A 23,328-nucleotide genomic window follows, 5' to 3' on the forward strand; every position below is an offset into this window, starting at 1 on the left:
AGCTAAGGGCTGCTCTGTGACAGGTTATAAACACTCTATCATGTGTTAAAATGGATCTGATTCAAAACTCAGAAACTGTCTCTAAAAGACTGCCTTTTTTTAAACCACAGACGGTTTCTGAAGGTTTTATGGTATATGTCTAGTGTGTTGAGTACAGTACCTGTGAGTAGGTTCCCCAAGAGTTCTGTTGAAAGGCACTTAATGCAGATTACGTTAACTGTAACTGGATTTTCTTTGGGTTGTATATGTTGTAAAATGCACAAATCAGTGGGTTTGTCTTTAGTCACCTTATTCTCATTTGGGGTTGATGGAAATGAAGTAAGGACCAAGTAAACGACTTTTTTTCAGGTGCAAATTCGACCATGGAACCTAAGTGACAGTGACTTTGTAATGGATGGTTCTCAGCCTTTGGACCCCAGAAAAACTATCTTTGTTGGGGGAGTTCCACGACCCCTTCGAGCTGGTGAGTGGAAATAGTAACACCACAACAACAAAACCAACAACAACAAAATCCCCAATGTATTTAGTCTTCAATATTTTCTAGGTTTCTGGTCAGCTATACATAATCTCCAAAAGGAAGGCTGTCATGTCAGTTTCACTGAGCTGACTCTTTCAAGATTAAATGTTTTCTCCCCAAATGCTCTATTTTCTTATGGTGCAAGAGTGAATTTCATTAAACTGTTATTTCAAAAGGATGAATTCTATTTAGTGCTTATTCAACCACATATTTTAAAAATAATAGTGATACATTTGGCAGTGTGCGTTCTTATGCCTGTTAGCATTGTTATGTATGACAGAAAAAGAAGTCACCCAATCAGAAATCTGTCCAGTGCAGCTGTGTGCCGACTCAGTGACCATCCAAACCACTGCTGGAAATTGTGTCCCTGGGAATCCAACTGAACTCTTCCCAAGTGAAGCAGATTCCTATTTTTTCTTATGCACTTTGAAGAATAAGTTATGTATTTGAGCATTTTTATGATGACTTTTTAAAAGCTTCCCTGTTTTTTTTTTCAAGTTTCTTTCCAATGAGGAAATAATTGTACCTGCTAGGATTGGGCAGAATCATAATTGACTGGTGTGTTTGAAGTGATGCTGAGCTGATGACCTCAATATTTAAATCCAAACACAAATCTAATCAGTTGTGGATCAGTGTTATTGCCAGTGGAATATAATAAAATTATTTGTAAGAACTAAATTTTTTAAGTGCTTAAAATAATTGAGTTTATTTTTTAGAAGCAAGATGAAAAAATGAGGGTATTGTTGCCACTGTAGTTGTGAAAGTGCAGTGTTATCTCTGTGTTATTTGTAAGCAAGAAGACTTAGTTCTACCTAAAAATAAAAGAAAAAGCAGAGATCATTAAAATCAAATTGTAAAAACAGTATTATAAAATTTACCTATAGCTATTTGGCTTTATGACTTTTATGACCTTTTAATTCGGAATGTTTGTCAACATTTCTAACTTATTTATTCAAATTTCAACTCTCCAATCTACTCCTAAAAGATAACTTTAGACCTATGTAAAGATATATTCATAATTCCATTTTGAAAGACTTTAAAACATTATTAATTATGACTGTGGAGTTTGTAATTTTACAGTATTTCGGAAAGTCAAATATCTTTGGGTCTTATTCTCATTCTAATGGAAAACTGTGCCGAAAGAAAGCAAGCCAAGCACAGAGATGCCTCCCCTTTATCTGCTGTCAGAGAATAAAGTCTAGGAAGGGCTAACTCAAACGTGAACAGCATTATGAGATGAGGGCAAATGCAGCCCTTTGTTTCTAAACTGCTTGTGCTTTAAAAAAAAAACTGTAATGGGGGCATTGTGGAATATTCCTGACTTTTTCTAACTGGTGTTATATTAATGAGCGGAGAGGGAGAAAACCCCCTTTGATATTCTTTTAACTACATATATATTCTACAAAAATGAGCATTCATTCTGAGTATTCTAGCTATTCTTTTTTGCAAGTAACTACATGCACAAATTAGTTTTAATATTCTAGCCCTTCTCCTTTTTCCTAGATGGGAATCTGAAAAAAAAAATTCTGAAAGAAAAAGCCCCACAGTTATAACAGAACTGGTGTTAAACCTCTTATGTCTATTTTTAAGTCACAGACACAATAGTTTACAAACTAAATTCCCTTTTTATTTTTCTCTCTTTATTCTTCCCATTTAAGTGATTTAAAGGATAAGTAAAGCCCGGTGTATCATTTTCCCTCTATAAATCCTATGAAGATCCATTTTTCACACTTGGTCTATGATCACACTGACACCGCAGGACAGAAAACCCAAGACGCTAAATTATGTTTTTTTCTTTAACATTCTATGTCTATAAGATGCTGCAAATTCTAGGATTAGACAAGAATTATATTTAGTTACGTAGTCAGAAATGGGATTTTATGTTCCCTTCCCAGATAGTATACCTTTTATAAGTCTCAAAGCTCTTTTTTTTTTTGAAAGTTAAGCTAAAATTGTTTGCTTTAAAATTGTTTTGTTTTTGCCATTATGTGGATAGTAAGCTACAGTCACTTGGTCTAATGGAAATGTTCCCCTATGCCAACAGCTCTCATAAGTGTAGCTAGTTTCTAGATGGCTAAACAATCTATATAGCATCTTAGAATTTTACTATCTATGCAAGACTTTCATATTGGAGGCCATGTAATCTAGACGAAAAAAGAGTTAATGTCTGCAGCTTTTATCCAGGTGTGTAGAATTGAGTTTCTTTGGAACACACAGAGATTTGTGGACTGATGTCTACCCTGGAATAGAAGACTATTTTTAAAGGAATTCATTTTGACTTTCCTATACAATCTTAAATTGAATATAGCGTGGTTCACTTGAACAATAAACATTTATTGAGCATCCACTATGTTACTGGCACTGAGCAAGTCCGCATCGTGCTAAACTGAATGAACATCCCCCTGTTGTGTTAAACAGATCATCATCTACAGAAAGTCAAAGATTTCAGAACAGAAGAAAATAAGAAATGTATTAACAGAATGCTAACTCAGAATTAATTGGATGCTAAACTATATTCTTTGACATAATGATTCTCAAATTTGGTTTTTAAATACTTCAGGGCATTTTTTATTATTTCCAGGGGGTGCTGTAGTTATGGAATTGTGGAAATTCTTAAAACTATTTCAGACGCTATGTACAGAGTGATCCTGAACTAGATATGGGTGATGGTACTCAACAGGTGAGATTCTGGGTATCCAGATTGATTTTCACCTTATCCTGAGCCAAAAATGGTTCTTTGACATGTTAACAGTGACTAAAATGTTATCACTCAAAAGTTATTCCTTTGGATCTTGTGAGACTTTTTATGTTTGATATTTCCCCATTGTAAGACAGGGACCATTATCACTGATAAGTTATTCTAAGTATAGTCTTATCCCACCAAATGGAAATATACAAACACTTTTAAAGAGAAGTGTTTTAAGTGGTATTGTCCTGATGAGCTTAGCTTGCTCCTTCTGGTCATTTGACCAGCCTTCCTTTTTATAATTCAGGTTGGAAAAAAATCACAGGCCTGGAAAAATTAATCTGAAAATGGAAAAATAATCAGTGGGAAATCTAGATGAATTTACCCAAAGTTAGATTGCCTGATTCTTGGTTTCTCTAGGTCAAATAATACACATTTCTACTATCTCTTGTCCCTCCCTTCTTCTATCACTGCAGTCAATGACGGTGGCAAGGCAAGGACAGTTTGCCTGAAGTCTCCTAATTTTTCCCAGGTCTTGTTTTTCTTCCAGTCCCAGCTCTTCCCACCCACATGCTAGGAAAGACTATAGGTAGACTCACCATGCCACCATGTGGCTAAAGTTTACATATTCTTCAGAGAATCAGTACAGGGAAAGGGGTAGTCTGTCTGATTCTCCACCTGCTACCACCTGGAAGTGCAACATCATGTTGCCACTCTTCATTTCAAGTAATGTGGTCAACGTGTCCTCTTGAATCTCAGTACGGAAGTAGCCCTGTTGCGTATCCTTATAGCATTAGGACCTCTCCAGAATGCATCTCTTTGCTCTGAGAGGAAATAAGTGCCAGGCTTGGGGGTTATGAGGAGGCCACCAGGAAAAAGTGGAGAATGAAGCTTCTGGTCCCTGTTCTCTCCTCCAGTTTATAAACATTGAGTATTCCCTGTCTCCAGCTTCCCGGCTGAGACATCTGATTTAAGGACTGCTTCAGGGATCAAGCTTTGGGACTGATCCACTTCCAACGTTGATCAGGCTTGACCCTCTCTAATTAGAGGCATGTGAGTTCTTCTACTTCATGACTTCCTTCTGACAGTCTATCTGACCAGGTCCTGCAGAACAGATCAATCTTGAGAGATTGCTCATCTGAGTTTCTGGAGCCTACTATATACTCATCATCTTTGGGTCTCCTGTCTCTCCTAACTATTGCTTTGATAACTTTTTCCTGTCTTTTTCTCCCCTACTAATTTTCTGTGATGGATCCTGAAATTTCTTTCTTTGCCCTTTTTTCCCTTCTGACTGTTGTGAGGATGGCTTTTCTGTGGAGGAAAAAAAAACCTTTGAGGTAAATACTCAGTGATAAATAGCATCCATCTAGAGAACATACATCCTAAATTTGTCTAAGTGCGTTTATTTCAGACCTTCTGTATAAACATTCTGGTAGTTCATATGTGTTAGGAATCCTCATTTGTGATTGAGAAAATAGGAGTATTGTAACCATATCCTTTTTCTGTTCTGTGAAGTGGTAGCAGGCAGAAATCATTTTATATCAAGTTTTTCAGCAGAAGCCTTTTTTTCCACCAAGTCCCAAGTTCAGCAGGAGTTGTTCTAGATGAACTCCAGATTTGGCATACTGACTTGATTAACTGCATTACCCTTAGGGTTAAGAATTTTCTAATGTTAGTATGTATTTGTGTTCTCCCTCCCCCAAAAAAGCAAACTGTTGCCCACAGTTGATGTCAAACTTTGCCTTATCAGTGGCAGATGAGTAGCATTAGCATAAAGCCAAAGAAAGACTTGGGATGAATTGGTACTTCTGGAACAGAAACGAGGACAAGTTAATGTTAAGCAAAGATTTATGAGTAGAGGGAAAAACAACCCCTGGACAAAACTAAACATTTGAGTACCACTCTGTGCTCAGCAGTATGCTCAGAGCCTCTCGTGTATGTTTAATCCTCATGATAATCCTGTGAGGTTGTAAGTGGTAGACTTTCCATTTTAGAGATAAGGAAGCAGAGTTCAAAGGGGGTGATTGGCCAAAACCACGATAAGTAAAAAAGCCAAGATTCAAACTCAGATCTCCAGACTTCCCTATTGGGGCTCTTTGCACAGCAGGAAGCCGCTTTGTCAAGCTGAGATCTGAGATGTTGTCTCAGTAACAGCAGTAACAGTCAACGTGGTACCAGTCCAATTTAATCAAGTTAAACATTCCATCTCTCTGACTTAGCTGATTGTTCATACCATTTATTTGAAAACATTCTTAATCTCCCAACATCTGATGCAGAGTAGAAGCTTATGAACACATTTCTTCCGCTGAAGATGTATGAACTGCCCTTGTGAACCAATTCAGCAACCGTGGTAAATCTGGAAAGTCCACCTTCAAGTTGAATCTTACTTTCTTTCAGAAGTCCAGACCTCTTCATCATCCTGAGGTGCCTGTGCCTCTTTCCTTTCTGCTTTGGTCTTATTTCCAAAGAGAAGAAATGTGGCTTTTACTTTCACAGTTTAGGATCTGGAAAGATGAATGTGTTGATATTTCCCTTGGGAATCCTCATTCCTGCTCTGCCCTATTTGATTTTCATAGTATCTCAGACTTAGACATTGCCTTATGGCTGGCTTTAACATCTAATTAAATGATAGGAACAGGACCCTGAGGTGGGGCAGGATGAGGGAGTCATCATAATTTCCTCTCTGGTGAGCTAAAGTCCCTTTCAGATCTCTGAAGAATCAGGAGCAAATCTAACAAACCATAATTGGGGTTCAGAGTCAACTTCAGAGGCATAGTCACCACAACCCAAAAGAATTCTTGGTATGTGCTGCACACAACTGCAAATTCTTGTTTCCTTCTCTAGTCTATGGCACAGTGAAGCTCATCACAAGAGCCAGTATTTGGGTTAGACTCATAGTAATGTTTCTGTTACCCTGAAACTGTTGTTCATGAGATGTCTTGAGTTGTCTTAGGAGCACAGAATGTCTTATCTAAAATACAGAATGCCCTTGGATAAAGCTACCAGACCTGCTAATTTTCCACCCCTGTGCTGACTAGACAGACCCTGTGAACACTGTCTGCATAGGAAGGAAAAAATAAAAAGTAGTTTGGAGACTCTTGACTTCTTCATAGACTCTGTCTATGCCTGCTGTCACCTCCTTCTGTCTGAATTCCAGGCTCCACCTGTATGTCTTGCTCTGGTAGTCTTATCTTCCTTAGGTTAAATGTTAAGAACGTGGGAGCTACACTGTTCCTGCCCTCTACAGAGGACGGTTTAGAGTGAGGATTCACTGTCATTAGCTCAGTACGTGTTTTGACTACATTTTCCGGATAAGACACATCCTTGATCAAGGGCTCACATTTCATGAGCAGGGTTCAAATCACAAGGTATACGTAAACCCGTGAAGGTTTTAGTAGACTTCTTCAGATCCTTGCGATCTTTCTTCTTTCTTCTCTCCTGCTAAGAAGTGAAAATGGTAGCCCTCTTCTTGGCTCAGCTTCCCCCCATCAGAAGAAGGGAATTTATATGGAACTTCCCTATATTAACTAATGACTAACTCTAAATCCTTTAAAACCTAGCCTCTAAAAGTAGTTGTACATTCTAACATCTGTAGGTGAATTTGTATCTTCTATATCAAAAAATTTTTTCAGATTGGAAATTTCTAGGACTTGAAGTCTTGCTCTGTGTTTCTGTTAGTCACCTACATAGTGGATGAATTAAGTTAGACCTTTCTTTAATGCTACTTTTACCAGGTAGTCACTTTTCTCAGTAAGTAGGAACTCTGTTTAGTACTGAAATGACATCCCTCTGGTGTTTGAGCCCAGCATGTTTAGCCTGCAGGAAGTACACTTTTAGTGAAGACGTGCTGATTGAGTAAAGGACCAAATGCAAGCAGCAGTTGTTGGACCATTATTTACTTTTCTTCAAGGATGATCACAGTATTAGACCTTCTGTAGTTAAAGTATAGATTCGAATAGAAAGAGACATGGGAAACCTTCATACTCTTACCCCCAAAAAACTCTTTAGTCGCCTTGGTTTCTTCTAGCTTCTCAGCAAATTGCCTTTCACTTGAGTGAGACTTTATTGACTCAAATGTCTGCAGACTTTTTGGTGGCCAAGAAAATGACTGTATATAAGCTTATAAGTGGAAATGATTTATTTGTAATTAGTTTTCATAAAGCATAAGTGAGTGAGAGTTTCTGCTTCCTATCAAAAGTACTTGACTGCCAGCAACATCAGTCATGACCTAATCTTTGGCACATGAAGATGATTTTCCAGCAGCTAGATTCACGGAGTAATGGAATGTTTGTGCTTTTGCAAGGCGCCTTCTTTAGCATCTGAAGATCCTTAGGATTCCTTTGGAGATCACTCTGCTATAGAAGAACCTGTGGTTACAGTAACTGTCTTCCTCAGCTGGAGCTTCAAGCTTACAGCTGGTATACCTTCTTTCTAAATCAGACACTTTCTTGCGTCCTTCCTAAGGAAGGCAAACAAGTGCCATTCAGTGCCTTGCCAGCATAGCATTCTTCTCCTGGCCATTCACCAGGCTGAGGGAGTGTTTACTCTCCTATTCTATTCCAGAGGAAGCCAGGTCTTTGGAAAATTAGTGTTTAATTTCCAGGCCATGTGGTTACTTATTTTACTAAGCCCATTTGACCAATAAGGGAAATTCATTAATGACTGCAGTTAATTAATGCTACCTTCAGCTTCTTGGTCTCTGTTACTGGAATAACATTAGCCACATGAGGAGGTCCTCAAGTCATCAGAGGTTGTTGGGATGAAGTATAAGGACCCACTGAACTCTGATATTTAGGGTATGTGCATGATTCTTATTGCATTGTTCGGATGAATGTGATGCCTGGATCCTGCCCCAAGACTGCAGTCATGGTCCAGTTGGGCTCTAATCAGCAATGTTCCCTTGGCTGATATGACTCAGTAATTCTGATCATAATGGGATCATTGGGATGGCTTTCTGCTGTTCTATCTTTTTTTTTTTTTGAGGAAGCTCAGCCCTGAGCTAACATCTGCTGCCAATCCTCCTCTTTTTGCTGAGGAAGACTGGCCCTGAGCTAACATCCATGCCCATCTTCCTCTACGTATATGGGGGATGCCTACCACAGCAATGGCTTGCCAAGCCGTGCCATGTCTGCACCCTGGATCCGGACCAGTGAACTCTGGGCGGCCAAAGTGCAATGTGTGCACTTAACCACTGTGCCACCGGGCTGGCCCCTGCTGTTCTATCTTTAATAGTACTTATTTTGGGACTTAGTTAGTTCTGGCTTATTTTCTTACTTTCTAAAAATTACCTGTTGGTTGCAGGTCATTCTTCCTATTAAGAATAGGCACTTAGAAAACAATATTAAGCAGTCTAGTATGGAGAGAAATCATTAAGTAGAAAGACAGCCTTTCTGCCATGGTGACATAGCTTTTCTTATTGTCTCACCAGCTTCATATTACAGGAACCAATAATACTTGGCTTTCATTCTCTTTGTAGAAATCTAGTGGAGTTCTTATTACAGTTCAGCCCTTCAGCCCTTGTATCTGCTGCAAAGTTCTTCCTCTTCCCCCCAGGTTGTGCTGCTTCTCTTCTCCCCAGATACTGATTCCTGTGGAGCTCTACTCTGTGATGGTCTTTGGCACTGACTGTGGCCCAGGTCATCATTTATCTTCCTTGTCTTTTCCTTTCCATATACCGTATGTAGGTGTTTGAGGGAAGCAGGTTCTTAGGTTGTTCCCTAGAGGTAGGGCTAAGTCTTTTGGACTTAAACCATGTAAGTGGCCAGAAAGGAATGGTCATACCTGGAGGAGATGCCATCCAGTATCGAGTAAACAATTACCTTCAGGCAGTTTGGATCCAGGTAAGTAACTGCTACATGTCTCTCCATGGTACCTTTATGGTGAGGATAATTTTAGAATATTAGACTTTCGGAATGGTCCAATTTCCAATGCCTTCTGTACGTGTTTTTAAATATACCACTATAAAGGAATATTTAGAAGAAATGTGGCAAGGAGTGCAGACTAGATCTCTGGATTTATAGCAGGGTGCAGGATGGGTATGTTTTTACTGCCTATGTAGCAGCTTAGTCTTTCCTGGCACGTTGTAAATGCTCAATAAATGTTCATTGCTGCTATGGTCATACTAGTAGTAGTATTTAGAACTCAGTGTGAGAGATTAGTGTGGAGATTTCTCAGTTGGGATAGAATATACTCTAAAAATCTTTATTGTTTTTAATTGTAGAGATTTTCTTTAAGACTGTCGACATATTGCCTCTAGTTAAAATGAAGAGTTAATTTTTTCTATAGCTTAGTCTTAATATAACAGTGTGACTTTCATAATTGCTTTCAGTCTTAGAGGTCAGTAAATAGGGCTGTTTCTTATTAACTTGTTAGGTATTGCAAGATGCTTTGCCTACCCTGGGCCCACTCCAGTGGACCAAGCAGTTAGAAATTAGAACAGGAGGATTATTGATAGATCTTTCCTTTTATACTGTTGCTGAAGTTTTGATTATGTAAATTCGTGTGTGTATAAATTTGTATTTTTTAAAAAATTTTATTTTTAAATATCCTGTGAGGAGCTCCCCTACTTGAGTTGTAAGACTGGTGTGGATACTCTTCATGATACTTAATGTGGATTTTCCTTTTCTTGATTACACTGCATGATCCTGAAATAGTTCTTCCTTCTGGGCAAGAGTACCTTCTAAACATTTATACAAAATCGTGTTTATTTTCTTGCAGTTGAACTGGCAATGATCATGGACCGTTTGTATGGTGGTGTCTGCTATGCTGGCATTGATACGGACCCAGAGCTGAAGTACCCCAAAGGTGCTGGCCGCGTGGCGTTCTCCAATCAGCAGAGTTACATTGCAGCTATCAGTGCTCGCTTTGTGCAGCTCCAACACAATGACATTGACAAACGGGTAAGCAACTACCCAGGGGATAATTGCTTTGGGAAAGAAATGAAGTTTGTTCTGTGGGAGAAAAGCACCTTGTGATCATAAGTGAGCAGCTCTACCTTACATAGCATTAGTCCATGAGTCCATCTAGGTTGCCTGAAAAGGAAAGCTCCCTTGGTATTTAAGGCGTTAATGAACCTTCTGCCTCACCCATCCCCAGGGTGATGTTACACTTATGAAAATAACCCTGCAGAATTTAGCATACCAAACCAGTGCTGTTCAAAAGATGATGCCAACAAGTGCAAGGTTGAAAAAGTGATGAAGGTTGAGAATGTGACTTAATGAAGTTGAGAGCTGGTGACCTGTTTGACCCATGGGGTGCTCTTAAAACAAACAAACTTGGACTAACATTTGATGTTAATGTTCAGCAGTATACACAAAGTTTTGAAGTTCTGGTTTCTCTTAAAATTGCAAGATCACACACGGTAGCAATCATTAGAGCCAAGTATCCACTGTCCCCTCTGGTTCTCTCTCCCACTCCCTGTAGTTCTACTGCTCATACCATATATGCCTATACGTTACCTGCCTCTTCACTCATTGGTGTTACCTGCCTGGCAACTAGAGGTGTTCAAATTTGCTACCTCTGATCTAAAGAAGGGGACACAAGGTACAGTTGTAGGGAGTTGGTGTGCTCAGTAGGTTTTGTAGACAGACATACGTTTAAATGTCAGCTTTGCCACTATTTGGAAGCTTGAGGGAACAGAAGGTGATAGGAACTAAACTGAGACCTATATTAATAGATTAAAAGCACAAGTAGGAGAATAGCATTGAGTCTTGAACGTCTCCCTGTGTAATTGTACAGTGACTATTAATGCTTCCAGCAAAGGATGTTCCTGGGGCGGCATACACTGGACTGCAATAAGTAGAGTAATAAATATGTTCTATTATGAAGTTTCACCTATACTCTGTTCGGTTGACTTTGACTAATTTTGTGCAGCAGACTTAAGTTTCTTAGGAGGTGAAAGTTTCAATTGGTGATGAATTTTTTATATTCAGCAAGATTATATTTTCATTAAGACATGTATCTGATCAAATTATAAAAGTCGGTACTTAATCTATTTGCTACATCACTGGGCTCCTTAAAAGTAAGTAGTGGTGGTTTGTTTATTAATTAAAATAATTCTTTTTCAGAGTTTTCAAATACTTTTTGAATTAATGGAGATCAGAGGGATGATAAAGATTCGACCCCATTCCTAGTTTTCAAGCACCCACAGCATCCTGAGCTTCTCCTTTTGTAACAATAATCCCCCTACAGACTATAAGCTCCACAAGGATAGACATGGTATCTGTCTCATTCTCTGCTTCATTCCCAGTGCTTACCCATTGCTTGATGTATAGATACAGTAGTAGATGCTCAATAAACCTTTGTTGAATTGACAAATGGTGCTACTTGGAGGGTTCTCTTAACTGCTATTGCTGGTGTTAGTGGACTTGCTTGTGCCCGTACATTTGTGAGTCTGCAACACCAAATTCCATTACATTTAGACTGCTATTGCACCATCACTGGTGACCCCAAGCAATAAACTTAACCTGAAGAGCCTTAGGTTCTCATCTGTGTGGAGGTAGATTTCTTTGTCCCCTCTGAAGCCACAACTAGTGACTGTACAGGAGGTAGGTCCTAAAGATGATAAAAGAAGGTTCCGTTTCCCCATGCTTGTCTTCCCTTGCCCCCAGCCTAACAACCTCCTGGCCTATTCCTAAATAGAGGCAAGTACACTTGCCCCAGGGGTTATGGTGATCTCAGAGCCCCTTAAAGAATCATTTTACATTTAGATGCTATTTGTTTTGTTGCCTATCCCTACACCCGCCTCTGCTAGGTCAGGCCCTAAGTATTTCTTCCCATAAGACTTAGAACTAGGTAAAAAAGAGAGAATTTGGGGCCAGCTGGTGGCATAGTGGTTAAGTTTGCACACTCTGCTTTGGTGGCCCAGGATTTGCAGGTTCGGATCCTGGGCATGGACCTCGCACCACTTGTCAAGCCATGCTGTGGTGGCGTCCCACATACAAAGTAGAGGAAGATTGGCACAGATGTTAGCTCAGCAACAATCTTCCTCAAGCAAAAACAGGAAGATTGGCAACAAATGTTAGCTCAGGGCCAATCTTCCTCACAAAGACAACACACAAAAAAAAGAGAGAATTTGTTTTTCTTTTGTTAGTATGATCGTAGGCCATGCTATGAAAATGTATTTGGAACATCAACTTCTCAGGACTGAGGAAAGCCATTGACTGTTTTCTGCCTGCTATATTTGGCTTAACCATACCTTCCATATCTTAGAGTCATTCTTGATAAGCATTGAGAGTAGTAGCCAGTCGTAGTGGAAAGAGTATGGAGTTTGGAGCTAGAACAGATTCCAGTACTTTTAAACCTTTCCTGCCCCAGCCACTGGTGACCCCAAGCAAGTTACTTAGTGCCAGGAGCCTTGGGTCCTCATGTGTAGCTCCGTCCTGGAGACGGTCTGAAGATTAAATGGGATTTGAGGATTGAACAGCCAGATCCTTATGGCAGTTGGATAGATATTTAGCTAGCACTTGCTGGTTAACAGTATTCATCTTGCTACAGTATGCTCTTGATACTGAAGTCGTTAATATTACATAGCTTGAATTTTATCGCTTGCTCTGCTGAGGATGTAGTGAAAAGGTACACAGGGCCAGAGTCAGATGGCTGGGTCTAGATCTGGTCCTGTTCCCCATGAGCTATGTAACTTTGGGCAGGTCACTTAAATTCTGAGCTTCAGTGTATAATGAGGGTAGTAGTAATAGCCTTATGTACCCCACAAGATTGTTGTGAAGCCCAGAAGAGATATTGAACAAGAAAGCAGTATATACAGTGTAACACAGTATACACATGTATAGCGGGATTATTATTGTGGTCACAAAAATGCCACCTCCATCCACAAGGTGTCAAAAAGGCACTTCTCAGTTCCCTCAGTGCCCTGGGATGAGAGTCATCTAAGCGGGAGAATTGGAAATCCTTGAAAGTGGCAAAGCCCCTACTTTCCCGATCTGCATGCTCTTTGTTTTCCCTGACCAATATGGAGACCATTTTCTTTATTATGAGCGATGGAAGCCAACTTCCATCTTGGGTTGGGCTCCTTTTTCATTGTTCTTCTGTTCTTATGTGAACAGACTCCCTTCCCCCAAACGGTTACTCTGTCCTCTTCTTGTTGTCTTCTGGCTTTGAACATAGCCAACAATGCCATTTCGAGCCTTTGTAACTACAGTCTTCATACATGCTTTTTAAGGTTCATTCCTAGTTTTATTTATCTTTCTCCTAAAGCTTAAATTTGAGGTTTCCAGAGAGTGCCCATTATATATAAGCACATTAGTATTTCCTTAAGTAATGCCCTTTTTCTTTCTCAGAGACTCTGTTCTTATCTACAGAGGATTTCTGTCATTATGCACACTCTTCTTTCCTGAATATCTCCTCCAGGTTTTTAGCAATACAGCAGTCTCATAGCCAAGATTTTGAAAATTGTTGTCCTAAAAGTCAGGGGGTAGATGTCTACCTGTGCCCACAGTCCTTTCCTTGCTCTTGCAAATTCCAAGATCTACAGTCATTTTCTCTTGCCTTCTCATGTTAGCCTAGAGTTGCCTTTAAACAGAGATCTTGACTGTTTTAAATAGCATCAACCTGCATTACCTTTCTGGTCAAAGGAGCCTCCTTTGCTGTCTGCATCATTATAAATGCAGGCTTAGTGGAATCAGTGGATTTTTTAAAAAACTATAAATGGCATTTTAAGGGCCACTTGCTTCCTGCTTGCAGTCTTTACCCCTTTCACTTTTTTGCCCCATATGCAGAGTGGGAGAGGGCCACTTGCAGAGCAGCAATGCCTGGAACCATGGAAGTTCTAGGACTGCTTGAGGGGTGTGCTCTCAGGTTGCCCCTTTCCTGGGTGAGCTGTGGGAGGTACAGGAAGAATTTGACTGGTGTATTTCCTTTATCTCTTTTGTATCCAACTTTTTTAAAAAAAGGCATGTCTTTTGAGACTTTATATGTTTATGTATTTATTATTATTGTTATTATGGTTATTACTGCTCTTTGGCTAAGCTTTTAGATGGAGTGGTTTATGGGGAACATACAACCTTTATAGGTTTGATTTCTTCTCACCATCTTAGAGTCTTTTTGGCTTGCCTATGAATGTAAAATATGTCAATATACAACATTTATAGGAACAGTCGATCCTGTAACTTTGGCACTTTCATCTCTGCTGTCATTTCACTCATCTTTAAGGAAGAGGTAGTGTTTTTGTTTTTGCTTTTTGTTTTGGTAACAGCTCTATTGAGATATCATTCACATACCATACAAATCACCAGTTTAGAGTATACAATTCAGTAGTTTTTAATATATTTAAATAGTTGTGCAATCATCACCACAGTCAATTTTAGAACATGGGAAGAGGTATTTTAATGTACAGCCTTTTAGTTTGCAGTAAAAGGATAATTGAACAATAACCCCAGTGAGGAGCATGGGGAACACTGCATTTATCCTGTATAATTTTGCTCAGCTCATTATAGGGAGAGGATCTTACTTAATTAACCTGTGCTCTTCGAAGTCACAGGAACAAGGCAGCCCAGGCTGTTGGGACAAACTTCTGACCCTTGCGTTAACTGTAATTAGGACCCCCCAAGAATATGTGACTTTTTGGAGTGGGCTGGTAAATCTACACCTCAACAGACTTTTTGCCATGGTCTGTCTAGTAATGGGAGGACTAGCAGAGGTGGACAAGAGCGTCTACTGGTAGTTCCTTACAGAGCTGCCGTGATCTTGGCTCTGCCACCTGTGCTCAGAGGTCTGAGTGCGAGTGCTTGCTACATGGGTGGCACGAAGTAGAATAAATTAGGATGATCCATGGGAGAGCAAGAACTGGAAGCAACCATGGAAGGCTGTCAAGGATACTGGAGTGAGTCATTCTCATCTCTCACCTGGACATCAGAGTAGCTTCCCCATTGGTCTCCCCAATTCATTCTTTACATAAAAACCAGAGTGATCGCTTAAAATCATAATTTGAATCATGTCCTCCCCTCCTGTAAACCTTTTCATTCTGTTCTACTGCCCTTAGGATAAAGGTTAAAGTCCTTAATTAACATTGCCTACATGACCCCTCATGTACTACATACTTCTGCCTTAGCTCTCCTTTCTTCTTGAGCCAGTCACAACTGGCCTTTTTCTCTCTTTTTCAGGATTATTATAGATGCTGTTTCTTCTGCCTGCCTAATAGCCACTTTTCCTTCAGGTCTTAGTTTAATTGGGATATTTTTAGGAATCTTTTCTTCACTGGAGCTTACATCTCCCCCATAGATCATTGTGACAATACCATCTGCCATTCCTCTGTGGCATTAAATACCTCTGTAATGAAATAATGCTTTGTTTAATGTCTGTCTACCCTGCTAGACTATACAATTGATGAGGGCAATGACTGTGTGTCTTTCGTGTTAGCTACTGTGTACTCAATATTTGACGCATAGTGGAAACACGTTAATTATTTATTTTTGAATGAACGAATGAGTGAGTGACTTATTGAGAGAATACTGATTTTTTGAGAGGTGGCCCAGTTGGGAAGCCATTAAATCCAACCTTTGGCGTTATCCAACCATCCACCAGAGGGCACTTTGCATGACTTTCCTTTTCTACTTAGTTAAGAACTAAGAAATAAATTTCTCAATAAAGAAATTTAGATTTTGCTATGTAGAATATCAAAAAGTGTTCTTTGACACTTGTAGTACATTAAAGCTGGACTTAACCTTATGCATGACCTCATCCAACCTCCTTTATTTCGTAACAGAGGAGAATCTAGGAATGGTTTGGAGATTCAAGATACCTGTTGACTCTAAGGACTGAGTTGCCTCTGCTCAGGGACTCCCTTCCTAAACCTTGCTGCTCATCCAAGAGTCTGATGTTTTTTCAAACCCACTTATTCCACAGGCCTAGGTTAGGAACCCCTGAATTAGATTATAGGTTCTTTATTTAGTTTTATACATATTTCAGTATTTCACATAAGTTTTCAGGTGAACATATGCTGCACAGAGCAGGGCACAGCTAGAGTTTGTTAGTAGGATTTTCTAGTATGTCTGTAGATCATTTTGAACATTAACAAAGTGAGTTTGAAATATTTTTGCTTTTTTTGGCAATTGTTTGGCTTTTGATTTTCACTTTTATGTTGTCTTCATGTAAAACCTTTTTCAAGTCAGTGTGAGCCAATACAGCTCCATTGGATTACAACATTTAGTGGAAATGTTAGGAATTTTTAGTGTCATAATGACCCTTGTTATGGAACATTATTTTAAATGATACAAATGCAATTCGTGCCTCAGTTTTTACTTCAAAGGAAAAATTAACATCTTGGAAAAAAATCCCTTAAGGCTTATGTTATGCATTATGGCTGATGTTCACCAGTTATTTGCCTATTGGTAATTTGTCCCTGTGTTGACAATATCCAGGTTGTATGATATCCAGCACAGCTGTTCTCAGCATTTCTTCTGCCTTGGCATACATGAGGCGTGTGATATACTCTCATGGATTGCAGAGGCTTCCTAGAACACTAATAGGGTGGGGCGTTTATGTATCTAAGGGTCGGGGGCGTATATCCCACACCCACTCCTATCCTTACCACCCAGAGAACCATGGTCTTAGTGAAAAAGTGTCCTGGCTTGGGAATTGGGAGATCTGAGTCTATACTTTACCTTTTAGAGGCTTGATTTTACTGATTTTATTGTCCTATACTAGTAAAAACACCAGCCTACCTATCTTATGGTTTATTACACAGATAAACAATGGTAGATGAAGAAGTGCTTTGAAAAGTTATTAGGCTGTACAGATGTTGATTTGTATTATTGCTGAGCCTGGCCTATTTAAATTGTGCTGTTGCCTAACCATATGTCCAAGGCTAATTAGTGACTCTTTTTTTTCCTTTCAAAGTGCCTACTCAGTTCTACTAAGAATCTTTAATATAAGGATAATAAAATAGTTGAAATTGACACTAAGAAAAAAGAAATTAACATGGGTGCCGATCTGCCAACGTGCTGGTTGGATATTAGTCAAGACACACACATAGAGACTCTTAAGTTCCTTTTACTGACGTAAACACCTGTATACATTTTCCCATTTAAAGGATTGAAGGTTTTTTTCTCTTTAGTTTAGGAAGGGGTGTTTTTACCAGTATCTTTTCTCTGATAATGAAAAAATTTTGAACCTGAAATTGAGTAGAAGGTTAGGATTAAATTCTTCTTATATTCCTTTGAACAGTGTTTCTGTGAAAACTGGAACAGTTTAAAGTATTTAAGTACAATAAGGGCAAAAGAGGGCACCTGTACTCATTCTGTTTTAATGGTGTTTTTAGAAGTGATGCCAAGTGAACACTTAAGATGTGAAAGCTCTGCTAAATCTAGTTTTCTTTATAACTCAAGTATAGGTCACTTACATATGAAAGATTTTTGTAGTGTGAAAAATGAGATCATTAGAAAATGGGTAATCTTTTTACATGGCCATTTTTCTACCCTTTTGTCTACTCATCGCGGTCCTGAGAAGATTCGTAAGAGTAGAATCAGTCGGATCTCCCTTGGTCTAACAAAAACATATGATTTGGTTGATGTGAACAATTTCTTTACAAAAATCTGAGGGGCTCCCCCCACCAACTACTGTTTAGCTCAACTTGGTCATGTTGTCTCCTAAAAGTCTGTAAGTCAAATGTGTATAACTTGAAATGTGTCATGCAGTAAACATTGGTTATAGTCTGCCAACTCAGTCCATAGAGACCTTTTTACTAGTAGAAAGGATATTAGGCTAGAATCAGCCAATCTGGGCTTTAGTCTTGACTGGACCACTTCTATAGCTTGAAGGAAGGATGTTTGTATGTGTGTTAATGAAAGTGCTTTTGAAAACTGGAAAGCGCTCTGTCAACGTATAGTGGCAGTGATAACACTGATTTACGTGAACCTATCAATGACTAATATTTAAGCTCTTCTGGAAGATGCTTATTAGACAGTCGAATTGGAATTTCAGGTGATGAAAGGGGTTAAATATTTCAGGCAAGGTAGGGGTAAAGGTGGGGGTTATTTGAGTTTTTGAAACAGGAAGAGGAGCTCGTGGTAGGCAGGTCTGCCCTGCTCAGAAATGTGTCCTTAACATCAGTTCCCCTAAACCACCGTCTCCTAAATCATTCTCCATGAAACTTGAACCCTTGGAAGTTTGGTATCTGTTTTACAAACTGAGTCTTTTTCTGAGTCAGATGAGTTCAGAAGTGCTTTCTTGAAGAAAGTTAAATAGACTGGTTTATCTAGGACTTCTTAGAATATTTTATATACTTATCTTCATTGTGAAGCTCCAAAAAGGAGACAATAAGCAATTTTTCACAAATTTTTTTGATCATAGAACTCTTCTAAAATGTACCGTCTCTTGGGAATAATGTTTTAGGGAACTCAGTTGAGAAAATACTGTGTTTTCAGCTTCTTTTCTTCTTTCATGCTCAAATTCAGAAGTTTTATAAGCAGTTGATTGTTTTTCCCTTCCTCAGTCCCTTTTTTCCAAGTGTGTCCCACTCACCGCATATATTCTTTTTTTATTATTATTATTGTGGTGAAAAAACACGTGAGACTACCCTCCTAATAAGTTTTTAAGTGTACAGTACAGTAGTATTAACTATAAGTGCAATGTTGTACAGCAGATCTCTAGAAGTATTTCTTCTTGTATAACTGAAACTTTATACTCTTTGAACAGCAACTCCCTGCTTCCCCTGCTCCCAGTCCCTGGCAACCACCATTCTACTTTCTGCTTTTTATGAGTTTGACTACTTTAGATACCTCTTATAAATAGAATCATGCAGTATTTGTCCTTCTGTGACTGGCTTATTTCACTTAGCATAATACCTTTAAGGTTCGTGTTGTTGTATGTGACAGGATTTCTTTCTTTTTTAAGACTGAGTAATATTCCATTTAATGTCTAGACCACATTTTCTTTATCCGTTCGTCTGTTGGTGGACATTTACATTGCTTCCACACCTTGGCTATTGTGAATAATGCTGCAACGAACATGATAGTGCAAATCTCTCTTCAAGATGCTGATTTCAATTCTTTTGATTAAATACCCAGAAGTGGGATTGCTGAACATATGGTTTCTATCTACAGGAGGTTGAGGTGGGGCAGGGAAGCAGCAGGTACATATCCATGGTGGTGGAGCATCAAACGTGTGGTAGATATTGCCTTTGGTGTTTATAGTTCTTTGTCTTTTGATTGCTTGAAATTATCTATGGTATCTTTCTAACATTCCATTCTCTGTATAAGAAGGAAAAATAGTTTGAAATTAATATACCGTTGACAAATAATGTTCCCTTGACTCTGTTTTAGCTTAATGCAAAATACCAGAGAGACTGACTTTTCATTAGCTAATTTTGGGCTTTCTGATACTTTTATTTAAGGAACGTTGTGGTAGCTAAGCTATAACATAATATTTGCTTTGAAGAGCGTACTCTTTAGAATAACGCATTTTTGATTTAATGGGATGTTATCCATTGCACCTCTCTTGGCAAGCATTTCAAGTACTTCATGTATTTAATCTTTTTTTCTCTCTTTGCTAGAAACATGTTGGGCCTGAATTTTAGCTAAAGACTATCAAAGGCTTTATGTTTTTAGCCTGTGTGAAGATTAGTATGAGCCACTAACCACTCTAACAGAAGTGCTGAGAATACTACACTTTGTTCCTGGCCGGCTGGAATATGTGAGATGACTCAATAGCAAAAGAAGTGAGGGTTCTGATGACCTGTTCCCAGACTGTCTCTGCTCCTGGGAGTCTGGGACTCCCACAACCCAGACATTTATTTTGCTGTCACTGGCCCACCTTGATCTGGCGTGATTTCTTCCTAGCTGTAGCTATAGCTATGTTTGATTTGACCCTTTGAGAGGAAGCAACACCCAGAAGCAAGTTCAAGTCTTATCTAAACTAATCCTACCTAGGCTTATTTTAAAGCACAAGGAGTCGCAGAGCCTTAGACTAGAAATAGTTTTTAAATGGAGTTTGGGTCATCTAAAGAAAGAGGGAAAGATATCCTCTTTTCTGAATAGCGTTGACCCTTTTTTGTCTTGTCTGTCCTTCCTAGTCTTGACCCCTGATCTCTCCTGTCCAGTTCTCTCTTGTCATGCCTTCTCTCTTGGAATTGTGATCATTTTTAATGTGAAAACACTTTAGAGTTGTTAAATGTTCTTTCTTGCTCATATCTGAGTATAGAGGCTATTTATGAGATTACTGATGGGGAAAAGACCATCACCATTTTTTTAAGTAGTATTCTTAGTGGGACATGATTCAAGTTCTTTAACCCCAGAAGCCAGGGAGTATCAGTCAATTAGCAATTTCTGGTGAGTGCTTATTCTTACTTGGAAGAGCTGGTCTAAACCTCTCATAGGGTAGGAGAAACTGAGGCCTGGAAGGTTGTGATATAGCGAGTTAATGGATAGAGCCAGGTGCTCTGCACTCCTACACCCTGGGTGGGGGGTGCTGCCATGGCAGTTAGGCATTTCACAGATATTTCATGATTTTCTTACTCTTGATTCTCCACATGATGCACTCTTCTGCTACTAGAGCTTGGTTTGGGGCTGGTTTACATCCTCACCTCCAGCCCCACTCCCAAGCACCATGCAAGGAAACCAGAGTAGGGGGTGGATCTATGGATTGTGCAGGATGTTGTCAGTCGGCCCTTCTTTGTTTTGTGAAAAAGTTACCTTAAGGCCAAACAGAGCACTCACAGATCTCTCTGTACTCTATAAACATATCACAGATGTGTCAACATTAGCACACGTAAGCACACTCTGAACTGTGGGAAAGGCACAAGGGTGATTTTAAAATCTTCCTTCCCCTAGCACTTTGGGAAAATATGAAAAATGGTAAATCCCGTCCTTTGAGAGGTAAAAAGAAAAATAAAATCCAAACCATTTCCCCTATGTTTTTTTTTTAATCTACCCAAGATTGCTGCTAAAGTTAATAACCGTGAATTTGCTGTATCTGGAAGGTTGTGGATAACTTTGTTGCTAAGGAAAAGCTATTTTCACGTTGCTACTTTAATTTCCTAGGCATCTGTCATCTGCATTCTAAACAGCAGGATTCCAGCTCATAGTCAATTGAAAAACTAAAAATTTATGTTTAAACATTCTTAATATTGTCTGCCGGTGGAGGACCTGCATTAGCAACTGTAAAGACACAGTGTTCAGTGGGAATGGTAATGAGATTACTGTGGTTTTTAGGCCTGGATAGATGTACTCTATGACACCTGCCAAGACGATTAGGAGCACATTATATTTAAAAGTTTGGAGCACACAAAATAAACTGGTTTTTCCAGGAAGCATCTTCCCCCGGATGATCAGTGGCCTCCCTGAGTTCTGGCAAGGTTTACATTTCCCCTGTTAAATTAGACCGCTTCACTTGGCCTCTGTCTCCAGTTTGTCCACTCTGACTCCGTTGTCTGAAGTTATTGCTTCTACTCGGATCTCGTCTGCCTGTAGGCATGCCTTGCCTGCCTCGGGATGGCTAGGTATCTGACAGGCTTAATTTGGTTTTTCGTATCACCAAAGGGGGGATTGCAGCAGGGACCAGTCTTGTGGCCCTGGGCTAACACCTGTTGCCAATCTTCTTTTTTTTTTTTTTGAGGAAGATTAGCCCTGAACTAACTGCCTCCAATCCTCCTCTTTTTGTTGAGGAAGACTGGCCCTGAGCTAACATCTGTGCCCATCTTCCTCTACTTTGTATGTGGGACACCTGCCACAGCATGGCTTGCCAAGCGGTGCCACGTCCGCACCCAGGATCCGAACTGGCGAACCCCAGGCCGCTGAAGTGGAATGTGCGAACTTAACCACTGCGCCATGGGCTGACCCCCAATCTTCTTTTCTTCTTCTCCCCAAAGCCCCCCAGTACATAGTTACATACTCTAATTGTAGTCCTTCTGGTTGTGCTATGTGGGACGCTGCCTCAGCATGGCCTGATGAGCGGTGCTAGGTCCACACCCCGGATCTGAACCAGCAAAACCCTGGGCCACCAAAGTGGAGCATGCGAATTTAACCACTTGGCCATGGGGCCGGCCTCAGGGACCAGTTTTTGGCTGTCCTTAATATGACCTTTAGCACATAATTCAAACTAAGCCTGATCTTGGCTAATGCCTCCCTCCTCATTACTACAACTTCTCAGGTCTAAGGAGAGGGAATTCTGGACCTGTGAATAGTTTATGATCTCCCTAGGTATCTCCTCTCTGCCACCAAGAGCTCTTTAGTCATTGCTTTATTTACTTTGGGAGGTCATTTTATTGACTGGTACCAAAATAACTGCAGACAGAAATATTTTCTCTAGCTTGTTAGAAACAAAACAATGTCAGCACCGAGGTCAGGTTGTGAAAGTATGGCTTTCTCTTGTTGATATCATTCTAAATATGTTATTCCCTTTATCCATCTTCTTACAGCCACTTATGCAGGGTTCCACATCAGTCCTCCTTATCCTTATTGGTTACCAGCTCATCAATAAGTTGCACATGTTCCTCACCATCTTTGGGCATGGTCATCTCCATTTGGTATATGGTAGGAATTTAAGTGTCTCTCTGTAGGAAGTTTTCATCTCCTTGCCTGCAAATCTCTTTGAATTAGAGGGTCAGCTTGGTGATATGATTGGCTCTGCATAGGGTTCTGGTGTTTGGACTTTAATGGTAGCATAGATCAGCGATGTGATCCCAGTAGGTTGGTGTCTCGTAAGTGTCAGAGCTTAATGATACTTCAGGTGATTTAGATGGTTAACAGATAAACCCATTTTTATTTTCATAGCTGTATATCTGTGTATGGGGAAAAATAGAATTAATCTAGATAGTCAAGTAAAACATCAAGTCATAGTACAGATGGCATTAGGATATGGCGAAAACTACAAACTTTGGGAATACCTTTAAGAAACTCTCACGTAGACCATGAATTATCTTAGGAAAGAACTATATCTTGTTCTCTATTGTATTTCAGTTTTTAATGTAGTGGCTTACAAGGTATAAGTGCTCCATAAATATTAGTCAAATAAGTGAATCCATTTGAGCCAAAATAATCACCCTTCCTTAGTGCAGGGGCAGCCAGCTCCCACGTCCTTCATGCAGCTGCTTCTCTTTGTTGATATAAATTGTCAGAGACACTCTTAACTGTTGCCTTTTGAGAGGTTGTGGTCGCCAACTTGCACCTCTGTGTTT

The 23,328-nt window shown here is 39.6% G+C and overlaps 1 protein-coding gene across 20 annotated transcripts in view; it reads left to right on the forward strand.

Moving 5' to 3' along the window:
* The window catches only part of CPEB3 (cytoplasmic polyadenylation element binding protein 3), a 230,789-nt gene that overhangs the window by 145,529 nt on the left and 61,932 nt on the right, over positions 1-23,328 (forward strand). For 17 of the 20 annotated variants that reach the window (XM_044754192.2, XM_070487189.1, XM_070487204.1 and 14 more), the window contains 2 exons: positions 349-463; positions 9,921-10,102. In XM_044754192.2, the coding sequence (XP_044610127.2) occupies positions 349-463; positions 9,921-10,102 (297 nt within the window). Of the gene's footprint in view, positions 1-348; positions 464-9,920; positions 10,103-11,269; positions 11,517-23,328 lie in introns of those variants that run through there. The other 3 variants (XM_070487213.1, XM_070487216.1, XM_070487230.1) reach the window with 1 other exon arrangement.

The sequence above is a fragment of the Equus asinus genome, chromosome 2 (assembly GCF_041296235.1).
Source record: "Equus asinus isolate D_3611 breed Donkey chromosome 2, EquAss-T2T_v2, whole genome shotgun sequence".
Lineage (NCBI taxonomy): Eukaryota > Metazoa > Chordata > Mammalia > Perissodactyla > Equidae > Equus > Equus asinus.